Raw genomic sequence first — 25,455 nt, 5'->3', positions numbered from 1 at the left:
AAACACCAAGTTTACCCCACATAGCACAGGAGGTACAGGTCTACTGCTGCCTCGATTGGTTGCTTTGTTTGTGTTATTGTGTGTTACACAGATATTTTATTGGATCCAAAGTGACTGTTTAAAACACCAAAGTGACACAATAACATAATCAGACAAACCAATCGAGGCAGCAGCTCCTGTGTTCTGACAGCTAAAATCACTGTTTTTGTGAATGGAGTCTGGTGTGTCTGCAGAGAATGAATCTACACTCACTTTATATAGCAGTCATCTTTAAAAACAGATGTTTTGACATCATCCAGACTAAACTACAAGAAATTATTGATGGATAAACCACTTTCTGAAGCTGCAGCCCTCGTTTGGGACTCTATAAACTGCACACAGGTGACTGGTGGAGTGATGATGATGTTTTTTTCCGATCATTCGGTCGGTCACGTCTTTACCTTGACGGTGTTGATCAGCTGGCCGTCGATGTACAGCGTGGCCATGCTGTTCTTCAGCATGCCTTTGCTCATGACCAGCACCAGGTGGTGCCACTGGCCCTCAGCGATCAGCTCGCCGCAGCGGAAGCGAGCGCAGCAGGGCAGGATCTCATAGAAGGAGGCCTCCTCGCTGGACTCGTCCGCTGCTTGAATGGGGGAGGGAGGGGGAGACATCGATGAGTCAGACGTGAGAATCTGACTGAAATCCCATAAGGGACGGCTTCATAAGGCGTTACAGACGTGCCATTTTTACCATTTTAACACCCCATGTGCACTGCTTTTTGCCCCCAACCATCTTAACGAGACAGTGAAACATATTTTAAACATGCACTGTATAATACTGCGTCATCACACACACAACAAAAGCAGATTTTAAAATGATAATAAGCACTGAACCAAACCAAATATACTGAATATACTACAGGAGGGTCTTTCTAACCCTGGTCCTTTCTGTCTATATCCTGGTGTCCAGTAGACAGGCTGTGTTACTCTAAGTGTGTGACAGCATCATGGAAAGGATCCCTACAGAGAGAGACCTGGAAGATCCTTTTGGTTTAACCACAAACAGCACACACACCAGACTACATTCACTAAAACAGGGATTTTAGAGAACAGAACTCAGGAGCTGCTGCCTTGATCTGTTAGCTTGTTTGCATTATTGTGTGATACCAGTCACACAACTAAACAGATGGAGTCAACACAACATCTGTGTATCAGTAACACAAGCAAACTAACTGATCAAGGTGATGGTAGACTAGGAACTCCTGTGTAAAATCCCTGTTTTGGTGAATGTAGTCTGGTGTGTGTGCTGTTTGTGGTTAAACCAAAAGGATCTTCCAGGTCTCTCTCTGTAGGGATCCTTTCCATGATGCTTTATCTGACACTTTTAGTACCTACCAGTCATTCAGACACCAGAATATGTACAGACAGGACCCTGGTTTGAAAATGTACTGTCCACTGTTGTCCGGTCCAAACCCAAACTGAGCTAAGCTGCCGTTCATTTCTACTTTTCTAACGTCTAAATGTTGTAATAAAGGTTGTCTCACAGTAGGTCTGCAGCAGCTCCTCCTTGGTGGAGACGGTGAGCAGGCGGTCTTTGGCGGACAGCACCGAGCGAGGCAGGCGGACGTAGGGCTGTGGGCGACCGGGGGGGGGCGGGGGCGGGCCGAGCGGGGGGGGCCTCGGGGGGCCGGGGCCAGCAGGGGCGCCGGGGGGGGGGGGGGGGGCCTGACGGGTGGGCTGGGGGGTGGGTTAGCTGAGGCACCGACAGCGCAGGGAACCAGGAGAGTCACCTGCAAGTGGAGAAGAGAGAGGAGGGGGAGAAGGGGGGGGGCAGAGGTAAGACAGGTGCAGCTGCTGTCTGTCTGTCCATCACATCACTTTCTACTCCACAGCAGGAAGTGAACCACCAGAACCTGCAGGACCGTCGGCTGTTGGGACGTCTCCATCAAACTTCTCAGAAAGAATCACTTCTAGACGCACTGAAAACTTTTTATTCTAGGATCTATTTTAGTGATCAGTCTTTTTTTAATCATAATAATAATGATTATGATGCCTTCTTAGGTGTTTTTGTCATGTACGATCTTTGCTGTCTCCACTCCACAGGTCACCTGACTAGGAAGAAGTAACCAGCCGACCAGCTGAGCGCCGTTGGTCCGGTTACTTCGGCTCTGATCGGTGCTGCTGACGTCGACTCCTGTGATGTAACGAACAAAGACGGCGTGATGACACCCGGCGAGGAGCAACACGCCGGATTTCCCTCACATCAGAGGAGATCCTGACCGACGAGCTCCACGGATACGGGTCAGATAGGGAGGGAGGGGGGAGGAGACTGATGAGGTGACACAGGAAGGGGAGGGGGGAGTAAATAGACAATAGAGAGAGGGATGAGAGAGAGAAAGAGATGGAGGGTTGGAGAAAAGGAAAATGTGAGTGACAAGGAGAAATGAGGGAGGAGAGAGCGGGGGCTATAAATAGAGTTAGACTGGGGGGGAGGAGGGGAGGAGGAGGGGGGGGGGAGCAGATGAATGGGTAAACAGACAAAGGAGAGGAAGGAGAGAGAGAAAGAGGGAGTAAGAGGAGGAAGAGGAGGAGAAGGATGAAGAGAAGGAGGAATAGAAGGGGGAGAAAGAGGAAAAAGAGGGAGTAAGGGGAGATGAAAGAGGGAGAAAAGGGAGGAGGACTATAGCTGTGCTTCATTAAGACTAAGAAACCTGATGTCACACACACACACACACACACACACACACACAGGTGAACGGATTAGATGGGGGGGGGGGGGGGTCAGCTGATCTACTGAAGTAAAAAACATGTTTCACACACTTGCACATCAGTGATGAACATGTTAAAGGGTTGTTATCCTTTGGCCCTTTACACACATCCTGGTGTCTGAGTGACTGGTGGGTAGTAAAAGTGTTGGAACTGGTCCAGTAGATCACCTCAGCAGTGATCTACCCTCACAGGACACAGAACATTGCTGCTTTATCAGGAAGTTTGTTTGGTGTTTGTTGTCATTCAAAGTCCCAGAGAGCGATAGAACAGCTGTTTGTGGTTAAACCAAAAGGATCTTCCAGGTCTCTCTCTGTAGGGATCCTTTCCATGATGCTGTCACACACTTAGAATAACACTCTGAGCCTGTCAGTGGATCAAACAAGCTCTTTTAGTGGACCTACTGTGATCAGGTGCAGTTGTCCCAAAGGATCACGTTGCAGCCATTGCAGCCCGTTTGGTGTCTGCTGGCTGAGGTGATCTACTGGACCAGTTCCAACACTTTTACTACCTACCAGTCACTCAGACACCAGGATGTGGACAGAGAGGATCATGGGTAGAAAGAGGGGAGCTACCCTTTAATACCACGGGGCAGGAAAACACTAATTTTGCTGACTAAGAGTTTGCTGGTGACAGGATGGATCTCTCTGCTGCTGGTCGGTGGTTGATCCCAGCCTGCTATTAGAATACTTGGAGCAGTTATGTAACGCTCTCCGCTCTGGAGAAACTGCAAAGCGCCAACAATCCAAAGAGTCGCTCGTCAACACGCTGTCACCGCTAATCATCGACTCAAAACGCTCCCAGCAGCTTCCTATTGTGCAGCCTGGACGGTGTGTACGTTTGCCAAGTGGAGGAGTGGAGCGTCTCCGTGCAGAAAACGTCTTCGTTGCTCTCTAGTTTAATGTGACACACACACACACACACACACACACACACACACACACACACACACACACACACACACACACACACACACACACACACACACACACACACACACACACACACACACACACAGCTATTGTTGCCTACAGTCTGCTGTCACACTAACTGTCTCATTAGTATTCACACACTGATGTCAAGTTACCTAACTCATAAAAAAACACAAAACATTTAGAGCAACGCAGCAATAACGCTGTTTCTGTGTGTGTGTGTATCTGTGTGTGTGTGTATCTGTGTGTGTGTGTATCTGTGTGTGTGTGTGTGTGTGACTCGTAAAAAAATAACTTTCACTTCATTTCTTTCTAATAAATTCCTGATTTTCCTCGACTTGCCCCCAGTAAGTCATTAACTCCTCCTGCCTGGAGTGGATTTATCTTAAGGGCTCCCTGTTTATTCTGAACCAGGGAGTCAAGAAGAGAATTAGAATATCAGCAGTGTTGCCCCACATTATATTACCCCCCCCCCCCCCCCAACCAGAATATAAAGCGTTATTACACCAAAGGACCAACTGAGCTAACCAGCTAGCTTTGCAGGCTGATGCTAACAGCTAGTTTACATGTTAGTCTAGTCCTGAAACTAGTTAGTGATGCCTTCAAATTAAGGATCTTTGTTTTTTGTAAACAGAAACATGAGTTCCTGATTGGAACAGATTCTGTTATTAATTCTGGGGACACACTGCAAGAGGTTTTGCCAGATTTTACCAACGATTCCCAGTTGGGCAAAGTCTGCACCAGTCTGCACCAGTTAAGTGTGTGAGGGGAACAGACCTCAGACCTCAGGAGCTGTCAATCAAACCGACCCAACTGCACACACGTGGCCAACAGCCAATGAAAAAGAGAGGGCGGGACACAGGAAGTAGCATCAGAAGACAACAGGAAGTAGCGGGAATATCGAAACAACGATGATCGAAACCCATTTTTTCTTCTTGGTCAGACAGAAGCAGCAGCGAGCCGACTGTCGTCCATGTTTGTTTACTTCTTCTTCTTCTTCTAGTTTTATTGGCAGTTGGCAAACAACAAATTGATGCATTAGAGTTTGACGCGTTCAGTCGGCTTCAGTTGGTCTGTGATCCGTCATCAGGAGCAGCTGTTCAGCGTCTTTCAGTCGTCGTACTAAAGTCTGCTGAATCCAGTCTGTTAGTGTGAACTAGTCTTTTCTAAACCTGTAAACACTGTGTGTGTCCAGCTTTATTAGAAAAATCAGTTTTTAGCATGACTAATAATCTAGAAATAATCTAAGCCATAAAATACGACACATCTTCTCTGGAGCTTCTCTGCATGTTCCTGAACACACCAGGAGAGGGGCCGATCAGAGGAGCACCTGAACGCAGCAGCGGCTCCATGCTCCTAAGCTGATTGGTCAGTTGCAGCGTTCTGCTAGCAGAAGCCATCGTGTCATTTTTAAATCAATAAAATGGTCGTTAAGTTCGTGTTTAGAGCCAAATTGTTGCTCTCGTCAGTACAAAGCCGAGTAACGAGTGGGATAATGAGCAGCGAGTGGAGTCATTATTCATCCTGCTGCTCCTGTCGGGGTCTGTTTAGCGTGAATGAGTGTGTGTCCACCTGTAGCAGCCAGCGACACTCACCTGTCCCCATCCCGCTCAGCACGGCTCCGTCGCTCACCCCCGAGGTGTTGGTGTTGTTGGTGGGGGCGTTGTGGGGCGCCAGGCTGGGCAGGAACAGGCACCTGGACGGGGGACAGAGGACAGATTAGTGACACTGGACATGTCGTCTGCTCACATGTGTGGTTAGTGGAACAGAGATTTCACTGCTGCAGTCCTACAGAGTCTGGAGACGCAGCAGCTTTTTGTTCTCATATGGAAATCCACCGGCCCGAATACTCCAGGATGAATAATCCATGAGAGCAGGATCGAGGTGGGATGAAAGCACACGTTCAGCCTGGTGTTTCACACAGTTGTGTCTCCTTGTGCTTTAGCTTACGTCGGTGCTAATGCTGATGATAACGTGGCAATTAACTGCAGAGAAACATCAAACATGAAGGGTTTGAAAGCCTCCAGTACGTGGCTCTTTATTCGCTCTGATAAACATTGAAGTGTGACGTCTGTTCAAGGACGTCTCCGGTGGACAAAGACTGACAATCACTCCTCCAAATAACAGAGGATTTGGCTGGTGTGTTGGCGTTCTGTTCTGCTGACTCACTGCCCCTTGGTGAGGCTGCTATTTTCTCCTCTCTAATCATCCTGAACCAGCGCTGAGGAACACTGCTGCTCTGGGATGTGAACCGGGGAACAAGGGGATTATTGAGACACAAAAAGGCCAAAGAATGTGTGAAGGGGGCCGAGGCGGCTCGACCTGGACCAGGACTAGAGGACGGACTGATGACGTGCTGCTTCTGCTACGAACTGTCGATGAATTCCTCTCATAGTGATAGTGCTCGTCACGTTTTCAGTGTTTTCCACTGAAAAAAACCAAACAGAATCTAAAAGAGAGCCAGACGAGTCATTTTTCTTACGTAATTCTCTCTGGGAGGGAAAACTGCAGCAATAATTCAGGAGAAGTGGGAGGAAAAGAGAGGGCTCCTCCTGTCATCTAACATGAAAACAGGAGAAACTCAATCTGAGACAAAGATCTCTGCACCAGAACAGCAAAGCTCAAATAACTGATGCAGAAACAATAAGCTGATTAAAGGAGAACTCCGGTGTTTTTAACCCTGGTCCTCTGTGTCCACATCCTGGTGTCTGAGTGACTGGTAGGTAGTAAAAGTGTTGGAACTGGTCCAGTAGATCACCTCAGCCAGCAGCCACCAAACGGGCTGCAATGGCTGCAACGTGATCCTTTGGGACAACTGCACCTGATCACAGTAGGTCCACTAAAAGAGCTTGTTTGATCCACTGACAGGCTCAGAGTGTTATTCTAAGTGTGTGACAGCATCATGGAAAGGATCCCTACAGAGAGAGACCTGGAAGATCCTTTTGGTTTAACCACAAACAGCACACACACCAGACTACATTCACTAAAACAGGGATTTTAGGTAACAGAACAAGGAAGGTTGTTTGGGACTCTGTGTGGCTCTGGAGTCTTAAAGGGTTAGTTTGGATCCAGATTAATCCTTTATGACTCCAAAGTCACACAGTAACACAAACAAATCAACAGATGGAGGCAGCTGTAGTCCAGCAGCTCCTGTGTTCTGCAATTCAAAATGACTGTTTTTGTCAATGGAGTCTGGTGTTTGCAGAGAGCGATATAAGAGCTGTTTGTGGTTAAACAAGAAGGATCTTCCAAGTCAACCTATCAGTCATTTAGACATATATGTGCAAATAGAGCCGGGGATTAAAAATACTGGAGCTCACCACATTTGGGGGGTTGTTTGTGTGCGTGTGTGTGTGTGTGTGTGTGTGTGTGTGTGTGTGTGTGTGTGTGTGTGTGTGCAACATGTGGCTCTGAAATGTGTTTTTAATAGTTTTAGGAGAACAATGGAGCTCTGTGGTGTGTGTTGGTGTGATTGACTCATTCTTTTGGTTTTTTAATGGGATTTATTGACAGGAAGAAAAACAAAGATTATGGTCTGGCCTGCCTTTTTCTTTGAGTTGTTTATTAAGTAAAACTCATTCCCTGGTTTCAGCTTCTCAAACCTCAGAATTTACTGCTTCCCTCCGTTTAACGCCTTTTTTATTTTGCTTAGACTCCATAAATCCATGATAACACACACTGGGAGCTGCAGCCCTGCATGTAATCTACCTACTACAAGATCTTTTTGTTTAGCTCTTCATAAATTAAATATTTTCAAACAGACGCCTTGACCTGGTTTTTCTGTGTGTGTTTTTTTTTTGTTTCTCCTGCTGGACGGGAAGGTCAGAGGTCAGGGTCGGCCACGAGACGGCGTCCCTGAAGCCGTCAGGGACTCGATGACTAATTCAAGGACACTTCTGAAGGGCAGACGGACGCTGTGTTTAACAGGCAGCCTGTCAGACGAGAGCGCCGCCCTGCTGCTTCAGAAGAGCCCCACGGTAGTCCCCACCCCGACTGGGTTAAACACACACAAGAAAAGTAAAACACTAGCGGATTTCACCAGCTTGTTATGCTAATTCTTCTTTTCTCAGTCAGAATGAGATGCAGGGCTTTTAAATTCGTCCGTCCTCGTCCCTTGTGAGGAGAGTGTGTGTGTGTGTGTGTGTGTGTGTGTGTGTGTGTGTGTGTGTGTGTGAGCATGTCGAGGGTGGATATGTGCATGTATGTGTGATTCCTAATAGAAGAAGGGGGCATCAATATTTCATGGTGACAGATGGGAGGGAAAGGAGGGGTAGCCTGTGTGTGTGTGTGTGTGTGTGTGTGTATGCTGAGCAGAAAGTGGGCCAGTGCCTCGACGCCTGTGTGCTGCTGCTCTGCTGTGTTTTCAGGAGAAACTCCATGTTCTATTCTGAGGCGGCTGCTGCTGCAGCGACGAGTCAAATTGGCTCTTCTGGGTAAATGAAACAGGAAAGCTGAGAAATGACGGACCAGGAAACAAGATCAGTGGGTGGAGGAGCCTGTTCTGTCCAACATCTGAGCAGATAGACCAGTAAACTCTGTGTGTATATTCATATTAGCTAATAAGAGCAGCTTGACAAAATAATCATAAAGGAGAGCTCAGGTATCTTTAAACCTGGGCCTATTTCTGCACACACACCAGACTACATTCACTAAAACATGGATTTTAGAGAACAGGACACAGGAGCTGCTGATCTGCTGCTGCCTCCATCAGTTAGTTTGTTTGTGTTACTGAGTGACTTTGGTGTTTTAAAGATTTAATTTGGATTTCAAACAAATGTGTTAAAACACTAAAGTCACAGTAACTAGACCAGCAACTGCTGTGTTCTGCTAAATAAAATCCCTGTTTTAGTGAATGTAGTCTGGTGTGTGTGCAGAGAGCGATATAACAGCTGTTTGTGGTTAAACCAAAAAGATCTTCCAGGTCTCTCTCTGTAGGGATCCTTTCCTTAATGCTGTCAGACAACAGCATATTACACATATATAAACATAATCCCAATCAACTTGATGCCTAGTAGTGATTCAGTCAGACAGTCACAGGAAGTAACGTTTGGCATTTTGCCGTAAAACTGACTGAAACGTCTACAACGACCTTTTTCTTAAACTGGAGTGTTAATGAATATTAATGAAGAATATAACACTTCCTGTTGTTTATTCTGTGTCAGCCGAACATGTGTGCATGTGTCATGTATGTGTTGCTAAAAGCGTGCGGGCAAATCGCCAAGGTCACATCCCACGGCCACACCGCCATCACTTCCACTGACCCCAACGCTCGCTGCGGCGCTAACGTACAACACGTAGAGCCGACGGGCAGTCGGATGACAGAAAAGGCGGAAAATGAGCCTATTTGTATGCGCTGGTGGTCTCCAGCTGAGGCGGCTGCAAGGTGCCGCTCAGAGGTACAGAGCAAACACACAAACACACAACCTGTTCAGTGGAGAAGAAAAACCACACGCGGCGCCCTGAGGAGCGTGTCGCTGCTGAGGAAAATGGATCCACAACCAGGGAGATTTAGAGAGAAGTGGCATCATCTGTGGCTGCAACAGCATTTTTTAAAGCATGTAATGAATTGTGGCTCTGAAGGAAACACATCAGAGGGGCCTGAGGGGCAGTTTACACCCTCATCAAACACTCTTTCACTCACAGCTCTTTCATTTTCCTCGTTTTAACAAAAGGATCAAACCACCAGGTGTCACGAACAGAGAATCAGCCGTCAGTGCAGCCGAGCTCCTCGGCTCTCAGCTCGGTGTTAAAGCACCAGACGTCACACAGACACAGTTCACTTGTAGCTGGAGAGCTGGACGCTTGTCTCAGGGTTTGGAGGAGACCAAAGCAGAGCTAAAAGGAGACTTGGATCGATCAGATGGACTGAAACACAACTCCCAACAGGTGAATGTGCACGTAGCTCTGTGTCTGCTGGAAGTGTCTACGGGAAAACACTGGCAGAGGTGGTGCAGTAGTAACACTGAGAGGGTGTTTGTGTATTTCAGTTTGTTTTTCTGTTCCCAAGTGGATAAAAGAGAACAAACGCTTTGCATGATGTGACATTTCACAACATTTACATTCTCTCTGTTGAAATAAGTGTGTTTTTTAAGACTGGAACTTAAAGGATGACTCCAATGTTTTTAAACCTGGACCCCTTTCTACACATCCTGGTGTCTGAGTGACTGGTAGGTAGTAAAAGTGTTGGAACTGGTCCAGTAGATCACCTCAGCCAGCAGACACCAAACGGGCTGCAATGGCTGCAACGTGATCCTTTGGGACAACTGCACCTGATCACAGTAGGTCCACTAAAAGAGCTTGTTTGATCCACTGACAGGCTCAGAGTGTCATCAACCAGACTCCATTGACAAAAACAGCAATTTAAGCTCACAGAATGCAGGAGTTGCTGGTGTGACTCAGAATTAACTCTTTAAAACAAACAAGTCAAACAATAACACAATCAAAGTAGCCAATAGAGGCACCAGCAGCTCCTGAGTCCTGTTCTCTAAAATTCTCTAAAATAAAATCCCTGTTTTAGTGAATGTAGTCTGGTGTGTGTGCAGAGAGCGATATAACGGCTGTTTGTGGTTAAACCAAAAGGATCAAATAGGTGATCTACTGGATCAGTTCCAACACTTTCGACACCAAACTATGTGAAAACAAGGCCCAGGTTTGAAAATGGTAGTTTAGTGAAGTCCACCAGGCTTTAGGGGCCGTGTGGGGGACACTGAACATCATACTCATCGTGTGTTCGTGGCGACTAACCCGAAGCCCTCCAGCGAGGAGTCAAACTCCACAAACGCAGGTGTGACGGCCGACCCGTGCAGGCGGATGTCGTGGGGCGTTGTCATGGACACCAGGCACTTAACTCGGGTGAGGGGCACGGTGCTGCCCTCGGCGGAGCGCACCAGGCTGCGGCTGATTCGATACTGGCCGTTGTCCTCGGCCGGCGTGGCGAAGACGCTGTCGGGGCCGAAGCCCTCCATGGACGTGGTCATGCTGTCTGTGAAGTCAGGAAGGAAAGAGGCAGGTCAGGAGGAACCACAGAGCAGCTGGTTATTAAGAAAGGAGCCCCGACAGGATGAAGCAGGACGTCCTGAACACACACACTAACACACACACACACTATAGACCTCCACTACACACTGACACACTGACTAACTAGCACACACACACTATAGACCTCCACTACACACTGACACACTGACTAACTAGCACACACACACACTATAGACCTCCACTACACACTGACACACTGACTAACTAGCACACACACACACTATAGACCTCCACTACACACTGACACACACACACACTATCGGGGTCGGACTCTTAAACTCCGGCTAACAGCTGATGTAAACTGACACAGCTGTCTTCACCGTCCCAGAGGGACCACAACAGAACACAGTCCTGGGTTAAGGTGGAGTATTTTACCCTCTGCTGAAGGACTACCTCCCAGATGATCTCCCTCCTGGCAGAGTCAGGCGCCGTGAGCACCGACAGCAGGGACTCGTAAAGAGCAGTAATTAGTTGGGACTAAATATCCTCTCTCGGCTGGGGGGGGGACACGGCGGGCCGCTGCGCCCACACACGATTATACACACTAACAGCCGAGGACGGAAAACAAAGCATGCACAGTGGATTCACAGCAGCCGGCCGATCTTTGTCTAAACACAGGAGCTGGATGTTAATCAGAGGAGAGCAGCTCTGTTACAGCCCCTCACTGCTGTCCTTCACTCTGCTATCACACTTTACACACTTTACACAGGACTGTTGTTCTCATTCTGGGTTTTTATCCTCCGTCTCTGTATTCTATTTTATTTTGAGTTAGATTAAACCCGTTCGGATCATGTGGGGTCTGTTTACATGCTGTAACTCTTTATTTCCCTCCTTCCTGTCAGACTACATCAGCCTCTGTCTGAACGCTCTGCTGCAGGTCCAATGTTTAAGGTCTAAAACAGCACAGGTGTTGGTAGAAGTGGCTGAAGTGCCGAACAGACGGTCATGTGACGCGTGGCGGTGTCTTACTTCTCATCTCGGGGTCGTAGCTGAGGGAGCTCGGCTTGTGGACCCGGTACTGCTTCAGCAGCTTCTTGTCCCAGGCGCCGCAGTTCAGGGGGTTTCCGAGACGCAGGAACTCCCTGGAGGAGAAGACGACAGACGACAGGGATGAAAACCACCAACGAAGAAGAAAACACACACAGGATGAGTCAAACACAACATGAGTGTTCCTCCTGGTCCTGCCTGGTTACTGCAGCAGCTCCTAGTCTGTAGGATCCTCTTTTTGAACAGCTCTCTTTTACTGTGGTTTCTGTTCCCATGTGTCTGTATCAACATCTACTGAGGCTTATTAGAGAAACACTCAGGGAGGGAGGAGAAATGTCAGATACCACCCCCACCCCCACAGTAAGGCTAAAACCACTGAATCCTTTTGGTTTGACCACAAACAGTCTTCACACAGACTCCACTGACAGGAGCTGCTGCTTCTCCTTTAACTTTAAAGTTAGGCCCAGTACCGGAGTGCCATCGGCTGCAGGGCCTGTGAAGCCAGCCGCTCAAACATCCTCTGCAGTGGGGGGTGCAGCGGGTGGTCCTCGTCGCCCAGGGCCTGACTGCAGCGCTGCAGCAGCCGCTGGTGGAGGCAGGCTTCACACAGGACCTGCTGGTTCCTCTCACTGTTCACCAGCAGCTGGAGGATGTTGGCCACCGCCAGCTGCAGGTCGAGGGCGTGCTGGGGGGGGGCAAACAGGAGGAGGAGGGAGGGGAGGTCAGTATTTAAGGACAAATATGATTTACAGGATTGTGTCAACATTTTTAGGTACTTAATTTGATTCTTCTGTCCATAAAGTGACAGGAAGAGGTACTTTCTGCCCTGCATGTGACCCCCTCACCCACTAGAACAGGAAGTGTGTGTTAGCGCTCTTCCTTCCTTTGTGTCCTCACCTCTGGCTGGCTGTCGGAGGAAACGGAGGGCAGCAGGTCCAGCATGGCCAGGACGGCCCCCGGGTGGATGACCACCATGTCGGACGAAGACGAGGAGGAAGCTGGGTGGGAGGGGTTGGCTAAGTGGAGCTTCAGGTCCGTCAGGGCTTTAACGGGGGCGGGAGGACCTGACGTACCGTAGTAGCCATGTCTGGGAGGACAGGGGAGAGAAAGTCACCTTTAGTCCAGCTGAGTCACAAACTGGGACACGTCAGTGCTGCACAGCAACAAGACCGAACAAACACTGTCAGTTCTGTGTTTCTTTTCTGATCAAGAAGAGGCAACAATACTATACTTTTTGTTTTTAGCTTTTAGTTTTATGTACAGGGAACTCTGCTGATCTCTGTTAACGGAGCACTTCAGTATTATTAACCCTGGTCCTCTGTGTCCACATCCTGGTGTCTGAATGACTGGTAGGTAGTAAAAGTGTTGGAACTGGTCCAGTAGATCACCTCAGCCAGCAGACACCAAACGGGCTGCAATGGCTGCAACGTGATCCTTTGGGACAACTGCACCTGATCACAGTAGGTCCACTACCACCAGACTCCATTAAGAAAAACACTAATTTTATCTTGCAGAACACAGGAGTCTTCTGGTCTACCACTGCCTCCATCAGTTAGTCAGTTTGTGTTATTGTGTGACTTTGGTGTTTTCAAAGGTTAGTTTGAATCCAACACCATATCTGTGTAACACACAATAACACACACACACTGACTGATGGAGGCAGCAGCAGAGAAGCAGCTCCTGTGTCCTGTGAGCTTAAATCCCTCTTTTAGTGAATGTAGTCTGGTGTGTGTGCTGTTTGTGGTTAAACCAAAAGGATCTTCCAGGTCTCTCTCTGTAGGGATCCTTTCCATGATGCTGTCACACACTTAGAATAACACTCTGAGCCTGTCAGTGGATCAAACAAGCTCTTTTAGTGGATCTACTGTGATCAGGTGCAGGTGGCTGCTGGCTGAGGTGATCTACTGGACCAATTAAAAAAAAACAGTCCAGGTAATGAAAACATTATCCTTTAATATGGTTATGAGAGTGTCCTGATCAAGTCAACTCACGTTAGTTCAGTCTGCACATGAACTCCCACCAGCTGAAGTTTAGGTTGTAAGAAATCCTCGACTGTAAAATATGTAACTGGCTCTTAAAAACAGAGAAACTGGCTGCTGAATATTCAGATTTACAGCCACCGAGTTTTCCAGATCAGCTCAGTGGAAACATCTGAATAATGAGCACAGAAATAAGGACGCCAAGGACTGAATATAAGTGTTGCGTTCAACACTTTGACTCCAACTTAAGCCACCATGAGCCGGCGGCCCCCTCACGGCAGAGGTCGGGGTGTCGGAGGCTCCTCATGTGTGAACAGCACAGAGCAGGAGATCTGCCGGGGCCTGCAGTCGCCCAATTAGACAAAACAGGGACGTTGCTGCGATGCAAATTACAGAGCGGCAAAGCCCCTCTGGGTGGGGGGGGGTGCTGGGAAAGGCCGGCGTCAGCGTAAAGTGCTGAGAGGGGGGGGGGCGGTCGTGGGTCGTTCATGTTCACAGGCTGCAGGAATGTTAACTGTAGTTTTTAGAGTGTAACTGTAGTCCTAAAGGATGAGCGCTGAGCGGGCTGGTGCTCGGCTCACAGCTCCAGCCGTCACAGTGGGGGGGGGGGGGGGGGGGGGGGGGGCAAGAGCACCACAGTGTCTGCTCTGCTCTTATTGTCTCAGTACACAGGTTCAGCAGGTAGAAAGAGACTCATCAACATATTTGATTAAACTAATATTAAACTAAGAGGAAACTGCAGGCTAAGACAAAGACAGTCAAACTAACGTGAACTAAACGGCTCTCAGGGTTTCACACATTAGAATGATTTTAGGATCAGTGCAGCAGCTAGCAGGTTAGCTCGCTAACGTCATCTGAGTAAATGTGACTGATCAGTGCAACTCTGCTAGTTAAATTAACGTGGACAAGAACCACTACATCAGCACCGTTTATGGCTCTCAACCTGTTTTAAATCTGATGTTTTACATTTACATTTACAGGAAATACACACACAGGTGTCTTTATTCCATTCACACTCTCCCTGCTGTCACAGCTCTCTGCCTAACGTGGCTTTTTCTCTCTTGATGCATCTTAAATACACACATCTGTATCTTTTTCTCTACATACATCTTTCTGTAACGAAGCACCAACCAAAGAGCTTCACACGAGCGTCCAGATGTGCAGTGCAGAAGCTCCGCTGTTATTTGGCCGATCAGCACAGTTTTCTGGCGGTGAAACATTCATCAGAGGCCGTTTTCACTCTGAGACGGCCGAGGAAGTATGTGAGCATGGATGTGCAGCGCTGACTGAGTTCTGTCCAGACGTCTGATGTGAAGCTCTCGCTGAGCCGCTGATCATCACGGCACTGATTACAGTTTTCTTGGAGGCCGAGCTTCACAAAGCACGAGACGATTTGGATGTTATCATTGGGAAAGAGGTGGAATCAGAGGAGATGGTTTCAGTTAAATCAAACTAACAGCGTCGTCTTTTTCCTCCCTCGGACTCACGAGAGGACAGAACGCAGCGAGAAGACGGTTTGAGAAGAATAAAACCTAAAAGTTATTGTTTCAAATATATAATTAGGTCTTTTAGTGGAGCAGACAAACAAGGACGAAGGCCTGATGGTGTGTAATTGTCAGATTAGTCCTCCTCATGAATATGCAGCGCTGGAGCTGATCCAAGCAGACAGACGGGGGGGAGGAGACCCCCCAGCTTCTCCTCACCGAGTCCTGACTGGTTGTGGATGAGATTCAAAGAGCAGCAGAGTCTGGGAGAGAGAGGGAAGGGGGGGGGGGCTTCAGCTGAGCGACAAAAGAAGAAGAGGAGGAATGTGATGAGGAGGAAAATGCTGCTTCAGGCCGACAGTAATGTGGCTGAGAGCAGCAGTGGAAAAGTGTTTGGAGTTAAGTGGTGAGACGGACTTTCCTCTGTGGTGGTAAGAGGAGAAACACTCCTCACATGAGTCACTTCACTCTCAGCTCCTCAGTCTGTCACATGATCAGCCTGCTTTTTCCAGACCAAGAGGAGTAACATGAGGAGTCGTTTTCATCGCTCCATCCACACAGTCTGGGAAGGATTTCATCCCATAATCAATGTTAAATAAGATGGGAGGATGTGGAGGGGATCAGCAGAGTCGGTTTTGAAATTATTCTTTAAGGAAAACTCATCTGGGTCGTATTTGTTGTAGATATAAAATGTTGGAGTTGGGCCAGTTCATCGCCTCAGCTGGCAGCCGAGAAAAGTAGGTCCACTAAAAGAGCTTGTTTGATCCACTGACAGGCTCAGAGTGTTATTCTAAGTGTGTGACAGCATCATGGAAAGGATCCCTACAGAGAGAGACCTGGAAGATCCTTTTGGTTTAACCACAAACAGCACACACACCAGACTACATTCACTAAAACAGGGATTTTAGAGAACAGGACACAGGAGCTGCTGGTGTAGTTTTTCTGACTTTAGTGCTTCAGCGCATAACTTTAGATCTGAATTAACTTGTTAAAACACTAAAGTCACACACAGTAACACAAACTAACTAACTGATGGAGGCAGCAGCAGACCAGCAGCTCCTGAGTCCTGTTCTCTAAAATCCCTGTTTTAGTGAATGTAGTCTGGTGTGTGTGCAGAGAGCGATATAACAGCTGTTTGTGGTTAAACCTAATCAGTCCATCTACTGGGCCAATGCCAACACTTGTAGAATGTAGAAATTGTGTTTAAAAGGGCTTAAAAATACAGGAGTCACCCTTTAAGGTATTACTGACTGACAAAAACAAAAACATATCTGAATTCTGACTTCATCTCTGTAGCTCAGATGATGTAAGCAGCAACACCTTACCACACTGTCAGGATTTCCTGAAATAATTAGGTGACAGTTATGACCACAGTGCCACTAGTGGGCGCTCTCAGCATCTACTGAGGAGGAAGAAAATGGAGAGGAGGGTGAGGACAGTGGCAGAGCGCTGTAGCTACCTCTTCCTGGCGAGTGCCGGCGTGCCCCACGGCGAGGGCAGCGAGGTCTCATGAGTCAGGCAGGGAGGCACCTGCTCCGCACGACTGCATGGCCACACACACACACACACACACACACACACACACACACACACACACACACACACACACACACACACACACGCAGTCGTGCCGATGGACCAGGCCGAGGATGAACAGCCAGACGGCACCAGAGGTTAGACGAGGAAAAAGAAAGAGAGAGAAAAGAGGGAAAAGAAGCTGTTAGTGGAAAGAAACAGGATCAGAGCTACAGCTGGAGAACATGCATGACGCCGAGCACGAGGTGTTGCCACGGCAACCGAGCACATCTACCGCGGTACGGCTCCAGTCTGGTGCCTTCAAACTAACGTGTTGTGCAAACACAACCGGATTTTCAGTGTGAATATTCCAGGTGGAGTGAACTTTAACGCACAAGGAGAAATGATTCAATGATTCAGCAGTCTGAGTCTTAAAGGAACACTACAGTGTCTTCTAACCCTGGTCCTCTCTGTTCACATCCTGGTGTCTGAATGACTGGTAGGTACTAAAAGTGTTGGAACTGGTCCAACAGATCACCTCAGCCAGCACTAACAGCCGTTATATCGCTCTCTTCAAACACACCAGACTACATTCACAAAAACAGGAATTCTACACGTGAGTTGCTGGTCTTCTGCTGCCTCATCAGTTGGTTTGTTTGTGTTATTGTGTGTTACACAGATATTCTGTTGGATCTGAATTAACCCTTTAAAACACCAAAGTCACACAAATAACACCAACAAACTAACTAATCCAGGCAGCAGCAGACCAGCAGCTCCTGTGTGCTGCACCACATAAAATTCCTGTTTTTGTGAATGTAGTCTGGTGTGTTGCAGCCATTGCAGCCCGTTTGGTGGCTGCTGGCTGAGGTGATCTACTGGACCAGTTCCAACACTTTTAGTACCTACCAGTCACTCAGACACCAGGATATGAAGAGAGAGGACCCAGGGGTAGAAACACAGGAGTTACCCTTTAATCATTTACACTGCTTTCACCAGCAGCTGAAGCAGAACCACAGTGAGCTCCTTTATTAAACACCTCAGAGTTTTCACAGAGGCTCTACACTGTGACCTGACGGAGACACTCGCTGACCTGTGGGTGTCTGTAGCGGAAGGCAGTTTGTATAATAACTGTGGCTTCTAATTACATGATCATCTATTCAGAGAGCAGGAACACAAATAATCAGATGTGGTAAACAGCAAATATTTACACTTGGTTTTCAGCACTTCTCCCTTGTTTCAGTGTGAGGCAGTTTTTAGGTCAGCTGAAAACACTCGTGCTTGTTTTCCAAACAATAATTCCCCTCAGGCTCAATAAATTGGATCCTGAATGTTAAAAAATGTCCATTAAGGGTTCTTTTAAGACTCGAATGAGGTCAGCACATTCAGACGGACCCTCACAGAAGAAATACAAGTTTTTAATTAAAAAAGACTCCAACATGTCGGAGGACCGCGGAGGAAAAGATGAGCCTCTTGGTCTGTTGCTGGAACGTTCTGGAGGAACCTGAACCAAACCTACAGAGTCCAAACACACTGAAAGCGTCTCTCGGTCTGAACTCCATCGACGCACACTGAACATCCACAGACAGGTTCTAGGTGTTAGAGTACATTTATTTTATTGCTTTCATCAAATCACGTCTTAAAACTCAATAAAAAAAGCCTTTTATCAACGCTGCCGCTGCTCAGATCTCTTGGTTTTATTATTTCTGTGTTACTGTTCTTATCTTAAGGGTCCTGAACCGTCTGTAACCACGGTTACAGGTGTCGGCTGACGTTAGCCCCGTTAGCTTAGCATCAAGCTCTCAACGGTCCAGCACAGTGAAGCTCAGCGATTCAAAGGAACTCGATGCTGCGATTCACCGAGAGTCTGATTTTATTTCTTCTTCAGCAAACTTCACTTCTTTATTTTGGAAAACGAGCGACTTTAATCACAAACGAGCGCAAAACTATAATCTGCTGCTGATCAGAATATTCAAACATTAACCACACGGGAGGGAGGGGAGCGTTCCAGCCGACCCCCACAATCTACAGACACAGGGACAGGTGAAGGTACAGGTGAAGGTACAGGTGAAGGTACAGGTGAAGCTACAGGTGAAGCTACAGGTAAAGGTAAAGTAAATGTAAAGCTACAGCTACAGGTAAAGGTACGGTAAAGGTACAGGTAAAGGTAAATGTAAAGCTACAGGTAAAGGTACGGTAAAGGTATGGTAAAGGTAAAGGTAAAGGTACGCCCACTGATCACATCCTTCCCTGACGGTTAGCAGCGATAATAAATCTTCACTAACAGAACTTCCGGTCACTTTTCTGATCTGGTGAAATGATGAAGACGCTCTCAGCATGTTCGGGTCTGCGGCCCGCTCACCTGTCGAAGGAGTCGGTGGCCATCTTGTACAGGTAGATGAAGAGCTTGCTGCAGTGCTTGAGCGTGGGACAGACGCTGTCTCCTGCGCAGCCCCCGGGGGCCGCCTCGTCCTCCAGCAGCCTCTGGAAGGGCTGAGCGTTGGAGGGGAACACGGCGGTCGCTCCGAGCTTCTTCGTGTCGGAGAAACAGCCCAGCAGCCTGGAGGGGGGGGGGGCACCACGGGGGGGTTAATGAGAGGAAATAAAAGGAGAATTACACACAAAACACCAGAGACAGAGGGAGCACGTCATTCTGCCTCCTCCATGTCTGAGGGTCACATCACTCTTTAGGTCGGTTTTTAAAGAGAAATTACAAAAGTGTGATTTGAGAAATCTGAAAATTTGCTGCTTTTTCATTCTAATAAATTGAATATTTGGGGGTTTTGGACAAACTGAGACCAGCTGAGGTCACGATGGGCTCTAAGATGCTGTGATGGACATTTTTCACTGTCAAAAAATCATCAGCAGATTAAACTGTGACAAAAATAATCATTAGAGCTGCACTGGACTACAGTTACAACAATTCCCTGACTGTCCAGGGGCCTCAGGTGTGTGAGAGCAGATCTCACCTCACAGCGTCAGCCAGCTTCTCGTACTGGATCTCCGTGCGGAAGAAGTGTGAGTTGGCGGGCTCGTAGCGCATGGCGGCGGTCAGCGTGCAGAAGACGGTCAGCAGGAGCTCGAACACCTGGTTCTGGTTGACGCGGTCCCAGCCGTGACGCGGCGGCTGGCACAGCGAGCGCTCCATGGCCACCAGCAGGGAGGTGACGTACACGAAGCCGCCCACCTTGCGGAACACCGTCCGGGTGCGGTGACTCTCACGCAGCACCGCCAGCAGCGCCTGCAGACGAGGAAGGACGAGGAGTTAAAACTGTTCCAGCTGATAATCTAGATTTAAACAACAACTGAGCTGTTTACTAAGACGTTTAACACATTTAATAAAACCTGTTCTCCACGTTTCTTTCATCCATCGTGTGTTTCATCAGCTCCACATCACTTCATTCTCTCCCCGGTTGAGTTTTCGTCGCCTCATTCAGTCACATCTCTGTTCGTCAACTCTTTTTCCTCTCACTCCTCGTCTCCGTATGTACGAGCGCCTCCGGGTTTCACTGCACCCAACGCTTTTTTCTGGATTTTTACTCTACAAGTTTTATCGAGCACATTTGCATGTAGCCTAACTGAAACATCAGAGTGTGACCCAGATTGGAGTTTGCAGGCCTGAAAACAGCCCCAGAGCAGAGAGTCGCTGTGGCAGCCAAAGTTCTGAATTAGCGACTGAAAAGTGAAGAAGACGTCTGTGATCAGTAACAGACGGAGCTTGTGGCTGACGCAGGTGACGGGAAGTGTCGACAGAACGCAGAGCTCAGCGCCACCGGGGATCTTTACCAGTTTACACCTGAGGGGAAATCTACCAGGCTTCTGTTCTCGATGCCGACGATGTTGGAATGACAGGACAAAAACATACGTGTGTGTCATATGATAAGTTAAACACCAGCATCTAAAGCAGCACATACTGTCTAAACGACTGGTAGGTAGTAAAAGTGTTGGAACTGGTCCAGTAGATCACCGCAGCCAGCAGCCACCAAACGGGCTGCAATGGCCTGGAAGATCCTTTTGGTTTAACCACAAACAGCACACACACCAGACTACATTCACTAAAACAGGGATTTTAGAGAACAGAACACAGGAGCTGCTGCTCTGCTGCTGCCTCCATCAGTTTGTTTGTCCGTGTCATTGTGTGACTTCTATGTTTTAAATGGTTCATTCAGATCCAACACAATATTTGCCCAACACACAATAATACAAACAAACTAATGGATCAAGGCAGCAGCAGACCAGCAGCTCCTGTGTTCTGTGAGGTAAAATCACTGTTTTTGTCAATGGAGTCTGGTGTGTTTGAAGAGAGTCTGACAGCATCATGGAAAGGATCCAGACGTTATATCACTCTCTGCACACACACCAGACTACATTCCCTAAACCGGGGATTTTAGAGAACAGGACAAAACGATGCGTCCCAGTGGAGGAAGAGAGAATAAAAGAGAAGTAGAAACAGAGACGATGCTTCGCTGAGACAGACTGAGCACAGTGGAGGCTTTTCTTTTTAACCAATCACAGGATGCTGAAGACATCCTCTTCCTGTCCTCCAGGCTGGGACTATGTGCTGGGACTATGTGCTGGGACTATGGGCTGGGACTATGGGCTGGGACTATGGGCTGGGACTATGGGCTGGGACTATGTGCTGGGACTATGTGCTGGGACTATGGGCTGGGACTATGGGCTGGGACTATGGGCTGGGACTATGTGCTGGAACTATGGGCTGGGACTATGGGCTGGGACTATGTGCTGGGACTATGTGCTGGGACTATGGGCTGGGACTATGTGCTGGAACTATGGGCTGGGACTATGTGCTGGGACTATGGGCTGGGACTATGGGCTGGGACTATGGGCTGGGACTATGTGCTGGAACTATGGGCTGGGACTATGTGCTGGGACTATGGGCTGGGACTATGTGCTGGAACTATGTGCTGGAACTATGGGCTGGGACTATGGGCTGGGACTATGGGCTGGTAGCGTGTAGGCTCCTGAGCAGCGGCGAGGAGGCCGTGATCAGCCCTCACAGGGTTAAAGGTGTTCACATCTATTAGTGGTGTTACCGTCTGCAGAGCTCACAAGGAGAAAATCATTTCACTCAAACTGGATCTGGTAAAAGTCTTCATGTTTTTTTTTTTTTGGGTTGATAATTAAAATCCCTGATTAGTGAAACGGGAGCGAAACGCTGACGGGTTAATCCAGCCGAGGCTTTCAGAAGGCGTGAGAATGAGCTCGTCTGGAGGAGAACAATCTGAAAACGCAATTATACTTCAGAAGATGAGTGTGTGAGTGTGTGTGTGTCTGTGTGTGAGTGTGTGTGTGTGTGTGTGAGTGTGTGAGTGTGTGTGTGTTACCCTCAGTATGTCGGTCTTCAGCTGCAGCTCACTGGATGGAGCAGAGTGCATGAGGCCCAGCAGCGTCCCCATGTCGTCGTCTCCGCTGGGCGACAGGACGAGCTGCTGGATGATGAGCAGGGCGTGTTCCCGACACTGACGGTACTTCACGATGTTGTGAACGCAGCGAGCGCCGCCGAACTCCCTGAACAGAGCTGGGACACACACACACAGGGTAAACACAATGTAGTGTGTTGTTGCTATTGATTGAATTAAGTTCTGACATTAAAAGCTAAAAGGGGACATGAAAGTTAATTATTAAGGGACAGAAAGTCACGATGTTTCTCCTAACCCCATTAACTTGTTCTGAAATTAATATAATTGCTGCACCTGATCACAGTAGGTCCACTAAAAGAGCTTGTTTGATCCACTGACAGGCTCAGAGTGTTATTCTAAGTGTGTGACAGCATCATGGAAAGGATCCCTACAGAGAGAGACCTGGAAGATCCTTTTGGTTTAACCACAAACAGCACACACACCAGACTACATTCACTAAAACAGGGATTTTAGAGAACAGCACACAGGAGCTGCTGCCTCCATCAGTCAGTGTGTTTGTGTTATTGTGTGACTTTGGTGTTTTAAAGGATCAGTTCGGATCCAACACAATATCTGTGTGAGACACCATAACTCGAACAAACTAACTGATGGAGGCAGCAGCAGACCAACAACTCTTTTGTTCTGAGAGGTAAAATGACTGGTTTTGTGAATGTAGTCTGGTGTGTTTGAAGACAGCGATATAACGGCTGGACCAGTTCCAACACTTTTATCATTCAGACACCAGAGTTTGTACAGATGTGTGTGTGTTTACCTGCATTAGTGTTGGTGGTGTTGGAGCCCTGCAGCAGGACAGTGAGCGTCTCCATCACCAGCCAGGCCAGCTGCTTCTGCTCCTCTGCCACGGTGTTGTTTTTACAGTCAGCTGAACAAGGAGGGACAACAAGGACACCAGAGGTTAGACCCCACCGTGGTCGTATTAAAGGAGCCAGTGACACTCATCATACATTAAAGGGCATGAGCTGAAAATAATCAGAGTGGAAGAATTCAAAACTGACCAATAACAACAACAGGATTAGTGATCTGGTGTTATATACTTCACTTCTCTTTTGTTTTGGGCTCATTACTCCGATCACTACTGGATAAATCACTGGTGTACTTTCTCTTTCCTCAGTACTACTGACTACTGCAGTAACTCCAACATGAGAAACTTAACAGCAGCTTTAAAAGTCTGGTTTTACTGACTAGCTGTTACGTACAGACGTGTGTTCTTCCTGTTTTAACTGGTCTGTGAATCGTAAACTGAGCAGTGATTCAGATCCTTTGAGCCTTTAGCAGAAGTTCATGACCTGAACTTCCTGTTTGTGTTTGTTCCATTAGTTTTAGTTTGGATCAGTAGATTAATTCCTTTTAGTCTGCTGCTGGGCTGCTGAAAGGATCCTCTGAGAAACTCTGAATGAGGTTTTCACGTCATTATACGTTTCTTCTTTGTCTGTTTTTTTTTACACGTGATGTGATAAAATGTCTCTTCAGTAGCTGAAACACATCAAACCGTCTGTGACACAGTGAAACCTCCACATTATCGCCCTGTTGGCCTCCAGATGGCGTCTCCCTTCTCCTTCTACCTTCAACAGGTAAACATCAGTGAAAGACATCTTATTCTACAGGCGTAATCAGTCCTGCAGCCCAGAAACAGACCGCTGATCGTGTCTAGTGATCACAGAACTGGAAATGACCACAGACCAGATTTCAGAAGTGGACGTGGCCACTGTGACTCTGTGGTCCTGCTGAAGAAGAAGTAAACAAGAGACTGAGAGCAGAAACTGTTCACTGAGCTGATGAGTCAGGAGAGAAGTCGCCTCATTTCCTCATTGACTTCCATCCAATCAGACTCCTGTTTGGAGCCGGTGGAGTCGCCCCCTGCTGGACATTAGAGAGGAAGCAGCTTTAAGGCTCCACTGGTCAGAAGCTAGCGCCTCACCTTGGTCGTTGTTGTGCGGCGGCTGCTGCGTGGCCGGGTCCTTGAGCAAGGCGGCGTACTTGTGCAGCAGGTTGACGAGCACCTCCAGCAGGCCGACCTCCCGCAGCACGTCGCTGAACACGTGGTCGTGCCGGGTCAGCTTCAGCAGCGTCCGCACGGCCGTGATGCTGCAGGCGTACGACGTGCTGGACTTGAGCAGCACGCTGACGCTGAACAGCTCTTTGCACGGCACGTAGTTGAGGCTGAAGACGACGAACTCCAGCAGCTCGAAGTACTTGGCCTGGGCCTCGGGCAGCTTGGCCACGCGCTCGGCGAACTGCGACAGGGTGTGCTGCGACTCCAGGATGAAGTAGTTGGCCGGCTCTGCAGAGTAGATGTTTCCGATGGCGTCCAGCAGCATGCACGCCAGGCGGCTGGTCTTGGCCCTCAGGAAGGCGTTCTGCAGCACCGAGAAGGCCTGGATGTTCCGGACCGTGTGGCCTGGAAGAGGAGAGACGGTGAGTGTTTGTGATCATCACAGAAACATCAAAGAAACAGAAACACCTCTTTTCTCTGAAGCACAAATCCTGGAGGAGGAGGAGGAGGAGGAGGAGGAGGAGGAGGAGGAGGCTGAACAGTTCACAAAAACCACAGACGGTGACTCCCACACACACACACACACACACACACACACACACACACACACACACAGATACACACAAACACACACACACACACACACAGACACACACACACAGAGACACACAGACACACAGACACACACACAGACACACACACACACACACACACAGATACACACAAACACACACACACACACACACACACACACACACACAGACACACACACACACACACACACACACACACACACAGACACACACACACACAGACACACAGACACACACACAGACACACACACAGACACACACACAGATACACACAAACACACACACACACACACACACACACACACACAGACACACACACACACACACACACACACACACACACACACACACACACACACACACACACACACACACACACACACACACCCGTCACGTGAATGTGGTGAGCTAATTAGGCGTGTAAGTGAACCCTCACATCATGATGGCTTCTGGTAACGACTGCACACAGCTGGAGCTGTCGTTAGGAGGGTAAACACCAGAGAGAGAGTGTGTGTGTGTGTGTGTGTGTGTGTGTGTGTGTGTGTCTGTGTGTGTGTGTGTGTGTGTGTGTGTGTCTGTGTGTGTGTGTGTGTGAGGTCAAAGCTCCGTCAGCTGCAGGTTGGAGGAGTTTCAGCCCTGAACACGTTACACAGAAACATGTTGTCGTGTCTGGACCATGTGACACCGTTACCACGGAGACACCCACCGCCAAGGGGTCGGGATTAAGGCAGGTTTAAATCAGGATTAAG

At 48.2% G+C, this 25,455-nt stretch overlaps 1 protein-coding gene across 1 annotated transcript in view; it reads right to left on the bottom strand.

The window, feature by feature from the left end:
* The window catches only part of wdfy3 (WD repeat and FYVE domain containing 3), a 99,189-nt gene that overhangs the window by 41,433 nt on the left and 32,301 nt on the right, over positions 1-25,455 (bottom strand). The window contains exons 9-22 of the mRNA XM_070833309.1: positions 24,039-24,518; positions 22,872-22,982; positions 22,025-22,218; positions 19,649-19,920; positions 19,042-19,239; positions 16,627-16,710; positions 12,602-12,791; positions 12,175-12,389; positions 11,687-11,799; positions 10,424-10,661; positions 5,275-5,375; positions 2,090-2,175; positions 1,526-1,706; positions 441-625 (exon numbers count right to left, since the gene is read on the bottom strand). Of these exons, the coding sequence (XP_070689410.1) occupies positions 441-625; positions 1,526-1,706; positions 2,090-2,175; positions 5,275-5,375; positions 10,424-10,661; positions 11,687-11,799; positions 12,175-12,389; positions 12,602-12,791; positions 16,627-16,710; positions 19,042-19,239; positions 19,649-19,920; positions 22,025-22,218; positions 22,872-22,982; positions 24,039-24,518 (2,648 nt within the window). The remainder of the gene's footprint in view (positions 1-440; positions 626-1,525; positions 1,707-2,089; positions 2,176-5,274; positions 5,376-10,423; positions 10,662-11,686; positions 11,800-12,174; positions 12,390-12,601; positions 12,792-16,626; positions 16,711-19,041; positions 19,240-19,648; positions 19,921-22,024; positions 22,219-22,871; positions 22,983-24,038; positions 24,519-25,455) is intronic.

The sequence above is a fragment of the Pempheris klunzingeri genome, chromosome 7 (genome assembly GCF_042242105.1).
Source record: "Pempheris klunzingeri isolate RE-2024b chromosome 7, fPemKlu1.hap1, whole genome shotgun sequence".
In the NCBI taxonomy this organism is placed as follows: domain Eukaryota; kingdom Metazoa; phylum Chordata; class Actinopteri; order Acropomatiformes; family Pempheridae; genus Pempheris; species Pempheris klunzingeri.
The sequence above is the reverse complement of the archived record's forward strand: the minus strand, read 5'-3'. Positions and strand labels throughout refer to the sequence as shown.